This window comes from Seriola aureovittata, chromosome 17 (genome assembly GCF_021018895.1).
Source record: "Seriola aureovittata isolate HTS-2021-v1 ecotype China chromosome 17, ASM2101889v1, whole genome shotgun sequence".
Taxonomy (NCBI): domain Eukaryota; kingdom Metazoa; phylum Chordata; class Actinopteri; order Carangiformes; family Carangidae; genus Seriola; species Seriola aureovittata.
In genome coordinates this window covers 12675060-12683235 of record NC_079380.1, presented here as the reverse complement: position 1 = coordinate 12683235, position 8176 = coordinate 12675060, and the positions used below count along the sequence as shown (strand labels likewise).

The following is an 8176-nucleotide window of genomic DNA, read 5'->3' as shown; positions in this document are numbered from 1 at the left end:
CTGTCTCTCAATCTTTCTTTCCACTGCCCTCCTCTCTTTCTCTGTAATCATCTATTGATATTCTTCAGTCTTAATATATAGCCACATAGCCTAATACTTCATGTACTTTTTTGCATTTAAAAAAAGAACCATAGTTTAGTCTACAGTTAGTTACTATAGTTTAATAGAAGTAAAAGAAAATAAAAAGAAAAGGAAAATAGGTTTTACAGTATTTCATTTGAAAGTTGTTTTTTTTTTTTTAATAACCAGGCATCCAATCAGATAAGCACTTTTAACACATCAGTGTCTGCTGCTGATCAGGGTGATCAGTTTTCTTCATTATTATTTGCACTTCTTTGATTATCATTCATGCAGTTTGTTTACCATCAAAACAGCATGTAAATATTAGAATTTGTAGTATTTTCCAACTCCTACATCCACATGACTAAACTTTGAAACTGATGACTGATGCACTTCCTCAAATCCTACTGAATGACCATTTAATTTACTCTTACTCAAAGGCCATGAAGATAGTTTCCCTCTTATTTTACCTATTACAAAACACTACTTGTTGCTGCCTTCAACATAGGCCTTAAGCTAACGAGAGTCTCAACAGTGACCAGCTTGTGTAGCTATTTAAATTGGGGTTTTGCTGAGGGTCTTTTTTCTTGGTTGTGAGCTGGCTGAGTGTGTGGCATGTCTACAGAAGCTGACTTATTCAAAGGTTTCTCTTTACCATTGGATTCCATGGCACTGGAGGGTGAAGAAACCACATTATCCTGCTGGAGAGTTTACTGTAAAGGAAAAGCAGAGTTTTTTTCTTTAACCTTCTTATTGAGATGATTTTAAGTTGACACATCTCAAATTCAGCCAGGTAGCTAATGTAAGAAACATAAAGAGAGTGAGGGAAATTAAAAATTCATTAGCTATTTTTGAAGGTTTCATACATCTTCCTTGCACCACAGTAGAAAGAGGAGCCTTTCAAATTAACTCTGGGTGCACTTTCAGTCATTTGGTCAGGTATACATGAGCAGGGCTCTGACTATATTGTGGATTGTTCAAACCTAGACTGAAGGTGCTGATACTCATCTGAACTTCCAGACTGATTCATTTTATCAGTCTTTGAGGTCAGGTCCTAACATGACCTTAACCTCCCTCTGCTCCTGCTTCAGCACCATGGATAGACCCTCCCACCAACACACACCAATATTTTGTCAAGGAGATCAGCCTTTTTGGCCAAAAGGCTTCTTGAATCTGCCTCACCAGTAGTCTTGATAGCCATATCAAACTGTTACTAACAGTGGGGTTCAAGTATTTAAAAAAAAAAAAAAAAAAAGAAAAGACTATCTAGAGTTCACATTGTGTTTTTGTCACAGCAGAGTTCAGTGAACGTTTGTGAACTTGCACAACTCTAAAGCCAAGATTCTGTGATAAATCTATGTGATTCATTGGCGTATAAAGTCACTGGCTGCTACATAGACAATGAATGAGTGGATGAACTACTAGAGTGATAACATAGTAGGCTTATGTTGAGATGGCACATTCAAAATGAAGGTTATTATCTACCATTGTAGCGCCACCTTAATTTCTTATGCTTTTTTTGGTTTAGCTAAATTATGTTGATCTTAGTTTCTTTTCTACTCTTCTTTGATCTGTAGGCAGTTGGAAATTGTGTTATATTAAAGCCATGTTATTTGGATTAAACATAGAGAATGAAATATTCCCATGCTGTCTCTACATGGCAAGACACTGCTTTGAAGAACCCCTGCTTAGTGTGAAAGTACTACTTCAGTTGCACAGAAGTAGGGTCAGTTAGAGTGTCTGGAGTCAATGGAAAATTACTCAAGAAGAAGAGTAGCTTGCAGTTTCTGTTGCAGTGACTCAAGTGCAATTCTTTAAAAGTGGGAAGAACAGTCAATGTTTTTGTCACGTGTCAGCATGTCCATTTTGATGATGATTCACTGCATTCAGTTTTCTTTGTGTGAGGCACAGTCAAAATGCAGGGAATAACAGACGTTGAAACAGAGACTTTGAAAGATACTAATGGAAAGTTTAAGTGGGTAGCAGAGCAGAACCATTAATCTAAAAGTCTGATCAAAGCAGACTGTAGTTTTACAGTTCTCCTTTTCCTTTTTTTTCTAACTTTATTTTACAAGACCCCTGGCTCATTTCTCTCCCTATTCCTGTAAACAAAAAGAAAATAACCAGGTCAGCTTTAGTTGTAAACACGTAGTTCCATTTATCTTGTCAAAACAGACAGAGCAGGAACAAAAAAAAAAATCTTTCCTCATAAATCGAAATCCATCCCTTGGGTCTTTGGCTGAGGCAGAGGAATGCCGCGCAGTCATATGCTGTGCTCATTATGTATTTGCAGTTTATTTCACAATTCTTGGTGATTACAGAGCGTACCTGTTCTGCTTTTTTTTGAAGAAGGGAAAGCGAATCATTTGAGACCTTGAAAGGAAAGCTGGCTTTGACGTGACTTCCGGTATAAACACAGCCCTGCAAGCTGTGTAAACAGAGCTGACATTAAAACCAGATTTCCCTCCTTTGAGCCAGCCTGAGTGTGTGCAAGCTCTTGCAACAGCTGCTTTAAACTCCAGCATCACCGGCGATAATGCGTTGGATCTAGCAGGTTCATTTCAATGTGCCCACTGAAGCAGAAATCACTTTATTGCAGAGCAACTCACTTCTCGAACATTTGTGTGAACATTTGTACATCATCATAAATAAGTTTAATAGTATCATTTAGGTGCCAGAAGGATATTTAGGCTGATGAGAAGATGGTGGATTAATCTGCATATCATTTGAGTGGATCAGTTTGAATTTGTAGTTTAGTTTTTCTCATTCAAAGCCGGACTACGTTGTGGCTTCTCCAAGAGAAAAATGGATCTACAGGCCCTGCAATTACATGACATGCATTTGCTTTCTTCTCTTTCTCTTTTTGTTTTTTAAAGCACTCCCATGACCACAATACTACATACAAAATAATGTGTTTATTGTTTGAGTAACTGGAAAATTAGATGGTTCCCTCAGGGAAACTTATCATTTTTTTCTAAACTTTTTTTTATAGGGCTTGGTCAGCCTTTTCCAGCAAACATCATCATTTCCTGTGAGAATTAGGTATACACTGTATATCAGATCAGAAAATTAAGTTATTTTTCTCAGGTACTTCAACAAGAGGACACACACTGTTACCTTTTTAAAGGAGCTATTTGTAAGTTTTGCTATCGCTACATAGCTAGTGTTAGCATTAGCAACTCTTTACTTACCTGTCTAGAAAAAACATCGTTCAGCAACAAATTTCATTCCTTTACTCACCAAGAGCTGTCTCCAATGGTGGAGAGCAATGCCAATGTTAACTCTTGTCTCTATCATGTATTTGCTTCTACTGAAGTTAACATGCTAACCAGCTGGCCCGGGCCCGTCTTGTCACGTTCCCATAGCGACTTGCTGTAGCCTCCAATCTGCTTTGAAGACATAGCACTGCTCAGAGGGCGTATTATAAACTCTTGACTTGTAAACGCAACAATGGCCAAAGCTCTTGTCAAGCGACAATGACCACCACCCGCTACCAGCAAGAAACCTCGTTCAGCAACAGAGAAAACTTACAAGTAGCCCCTTAAAGCAATAACAGTGAGTGCTTCAGTGGAGTGGGCGTGGCAAAATGGGAGCGTGTTTTGGACTTTTTCTGTTCCTCTTCAAATAATGAATGGGTGAAAAGACACATAACCTTAATCTGCATCTTCTTCTTGTAATTTGTTTATTTTTAGCATATTGAATACATTTTGAAGAGAACACTCTAACCCTCGCAAAGCTGTTTTTAAAACCCAAGTGCTCAAATGATATATTATCATTCACATAAGTTACATACTGTGCATATTTTCACCTGCCCTACTTTACACCAGTGGAAGGAGAAGTGATCTGTGTGTGATTCTGCACACTCAGGCAAAGGGGATTACCACTAATCCACTTTGTAGCCAGAGAAGTTGGAGAGTTTCTCAGCACCCGCTAACTCAGTGTGTATCAGAGTGTTTGAGGGAGTTTGTGATTTGTAAACCAGAAACATCTTGACTGGTGTAGATTATCACTGGGAGCAGTTTGTCATTCTAAATCATGACATGTAAATTATTTGTCAGTATATCTGCTACTTGACAGCAGCTCCAGCAGCACACAGAAAAGTTTGCAGCCTGCACAGCTCGGTGTTTTGCACATTTTCCTGGCTAAGAACTAACCCCCCCCCCCCCCCCTCCCTCTCTTGTGCTCTGTAACTCCTCCTCCCCCTGTCAACTTGTATGTTTGTGACAGTATCTCAGTATTGCTTTGAAGGGCTGTCTTAGACAGGACACTGTTAGGCTAATACTGCCTCTGCAAAATGCCTGCTGTTCCTGTCCGTTCCCTCCCTGTTTGCAGAATGCAGCCATCCTCATCACTCCATCACTCTCTCCTTCTGTGCACACACTCTCCTTTTTTCCCTGTTTTCCTTTTGTTAAAGGTCGACTCTTTAGACCCTTAAAAGGAGATGTTCTCTAAGCCTCTATTGTCATCGAATTAGGGCGCATATGGCTCGCAGCTTCATACCTCCATCATATAAAAAGCAAATAAAAAAAAATTAAAAAAGAGGCTTGATCTTATTTGGTAAGGAAGCAGGCTCGTGATGGTCTGAGGCAGTCAGTCAGTAGCTGCCACCTTGGGAAAGAGAGGACTGAACTGGGACTCCAGAGGGAACATCTGGTTAACATTAGCTCTGTCGCTAGTCTCCTTCACTTAAAAGCTTGATTTTTGAATGGGATTTTGTAAACCTAATTCACAGAAGTAGTCATGTGAATTTACAGTAATCACTGCAACTCGCGTGATACAAGTAATCCATAGGTATTTAGCTACGACCGGCACATGCTATACTGTACTTCAACATTTGGATTCACATGAAAGAAGCAGTGTTTGCGAAACACATGAGTCATTTTTTGTTGAACACTCAGTATTTGAGCTCAAAGGCTCATCCGTATGGCTCTGATAATGTTTTTCCACTTGAACTGTTATATTTTTTTCCCCCATCCAAACCTCTCTGAATCTGGGAGCTGGAACTTAAGAGCGCAAAAGAGAGAGAGAGAGAGAGAGAAAGACAGAGAGAGGGAGGGAGGGAGAAAGCAAGAGAGAGAAGGGGAAAGGCTGCAAACGAAAGAGAGGTTGATTTGCATGTCAGCACCTCTATCCAGACAGAGAGGCAGGCCGGCAGAGAGGCCTGGGGGCGAGGGGAGCGTTTCTAGTTCAGCTTTTCAAAGATTGCTGACTGGCTTCCTCCTGTGTCGGCCCAGGAGCCTGGGAGCAGGCAGCACACATTCCTCCCTCTGATTACAGCTGATGAAACACTCATGTGCCTCTCTGTCTTCCCAGCACCTGGCACATGCAAACTCCACGGATCCAAGCCGCAGCAATGTGTTGTGGCCAACTCCGGCATGCCAAACCTGGGCAGGGCTTAGATCAGACACAGAAAAACCCAGATAGAGTTCAGTTTTAACATGACAATAGTGTTTGAAACTCGGTCTTCAAACGCAATGAATTCAAATGTGGGTTGTTTTGTCTTTTTCCAGTTATCAGGGCAAAGGTGGTTGGACAGGAGGAGGTTGACGTCGGCAACAACATCTATGGAAACCCCATCAAACAGATCAAGTATGACATCAAACAGATCAAGGTACATGGTGTGAAGTTGTTTTTAATTCTCATTTTATGTTTGGGTATAAACCCAATTCCTATTTGAATTTGAATTTGAATTTTTTCCCTCTGTTTGAAATTTTCAGATGTTCAAAGGTCCCAGCCAGAATATTGACGCCATCTACACTGCTTCCTCCTCTGCAGTGTGTGGAGTGACTCTAGAGACTAATGGCAAGGAGTATCTCATCACAGGTAAAATTGCAACCACATTAGCAATCACACATTATGAAATAGAATAAAAATGGTTCCTTTAGGTCGGTTTTCACATCATCTCATTACCTCTGCTTTGCTGTCCCTCAAATGCAGGCAGACTGGAAGCTGACGGGAAGATGCATGTCACACTGTGCCAATTAATTGAGCCCTGGGATACCCTGACTGACACCCAGAAGAAGAGCTTGGTTCAGCGCTATGAAATGGGCTGTGATTGCAAGGTAGAAAAGTTAAAGGATAGTCAGTAGTTAAACTAGAATTTGCCACAAGCTAGAAGAGGAAATATAATCTTGGAAGATGCATTGCTTGTTGTAAGCTCACTCCCTGATCTTGGTCTCTTCTTCAATCCTCAGATCACTCACTGCACCTCCATCCCCTGCATGATCAGCAGCCCAGCGGAGTGCCTGTGGACGGACTGGGTGATTGAGAAGACAGTCAACGGAGAGCAGGCCAAACACTTTGCTTGTGTCAAGAGGAGTGATGACTCTTGTGCCTGGTATAGAGGAGCTGCGCCGCCCAAAAAGGACTTCCTGGACATCGAAGACCCATAACTCCACCACTGTCCTATTGTCTGAGGATGTCTGCAGTTGAAATATACTAAGATATAAATACCAAAAACAGAAATAAATACACGATTCAAATTGTTATTTTGTTTTCTTCTTATTAAGAAAGCTGCAGGGTGTGTGTGCTATGTGGTGAGGTTGGAAGAAAAATTGAATTGTTATGTGTTTTAGTTGCAGGACTCATTATGTTTTTATTCATCAGTCTTTTGAATTCAGCACCTTCTGAAGCTTCTACCCCAAAATCTAAAGCACTTCCTCATAAACCACTTCTCCCTCAGCTGAGATAAAGGGATAATCATCACAATTCAGTGTTAACTCCTCACAGTACTTTTGTTTCTGCGCTAGCGATTTTTGTTTTTTTTTTAACAAAAGCTATTGTTTGACATGAACTATAATTCTATAATGAAACACATACATGCCTAAAACTCAAAGTGTAACAATTCTGTGAATCTGTGTGTTGTTTAGTAACATTAGCTGGCAATCGGCATCCTGATTTGTGACAGCAGAGCTACCACAAGGAATTAATGCCACCTCTTGCCTGTCCTGCTTCATATTCTTTCTTGTGCTGAGTATGCATATCTTTTCACTTCTGTTTTTTTTTTTTTTTAAAGGTGTGGCAAACCTGTTTAGAGTAAGAGTGGCACGTCAATGGTCAGATTTCAGATGCCAGCCTGTGCACACAATCAGTGTTTTGTAATTGTTGTCTTTAAATAATCCTGAATAGACAAGAATGCACTTTGAACACAATGGTCACAGCAGTCATAATGTCTCTAATGAAAAATGTCTGAAAAAGAGGATTGAATCCTCCATTTTGTATTTTGTATTTTTTTATATTACAGTTCTTCTCTTTATAATGCTTTAGTAAGTGTAAGAGCATATTTTATTTAAGGAAGTTGTATGATTCATCATAATTATTGAAAAACTGCCCTCATTTTGATACTTTTTATGACAAATGACACATTTGGTTTTGTATAAAGAGAAGACCTAGTATTTTAACAGTATTAGCAAAATACACACATTTTACATGCATTAAAGGTCAAATTGTAGTCTGAACTGTTACCTGTCTAACTGGCTCATCCTTTGTGTCAGTGAATTAAAGAACACATTTTAACCAATTATCAGTTTATTGCAAGAGCAATGGGAGTGACCATAAAAGTGTTGAACAGATGTCATGTGACTTAATATGAAAATTAATATGAGAGTGTAAAAAAATTCTTCATTTGAAACTGTAGTCAAGTATAATGTCTTGTGCTGGTTTCACATGGGACTTTTGAGATAAGATGATTTTTGCATGCATGTCCAACTGAAACAATACTGTACATTTGACTATTATATTAAATGCCAAACCCTGTTTTGATTCACTTTGCACTGGTTATTTTCACATCAAAAGGCTCAGTATATGGAGACTGAGAAGACTCCAGCATAACAGGCAGCACATATTCTTAAAAACTTTAATCCAGCAAAGAATCGGAGTTGGTAAGTAGTTATGTAAATAAAAAAATATGTATTTTAAATGAGTGCAGCAGAAGCATAACTCACATAGCATTGGTCCAAGCAGGCATACATGGTAGAGGAAGAACAAGACCTCACTTTTGTTCAAGGGAGGCAAAAGTCAGGCAACAGAATAAACAGTATAATACACTTAAGCATGAGGTATCATTTTATGTTTCTTAAGTAAGTGTTTAACATACTTTACATAGGCAAGGACAATA

General features: G+C 39.4%; 1 protein-coding gene across 1 annotated transcript in view; it reads left to right on the top strand.

Moving 5' to 3' along the window:
- The window catches only part of timp2b (TIMP metallopeptidase inhibitor 2b), an 8371-nt gene extending 556 nt beyond the window's left edge, over window positions 1-7815 (top strand). The window contains exons 2-5 of the mRNA XM_056402335.1: window positions 5571-5671; window positions 5778-5883; window positions 5998-6122; window positions 6255-7815. Coding sequence (XP_056258310.1) covers window positions 5571-5671; window positions 5778-5883; window positions 5998-6122; window positions 6255-6452 — 530 coding nt within the window. The 3' untranslated portion in view covers window positions 6453-7815. The remainder of the gene's footprint in view (window positions 1-5570; window positions 5672-5777; window positions 5884-5997; window positions 6123-6254) is intronic.
- Window positions 7816-8176: the final 361 nt, after the last annotated feature.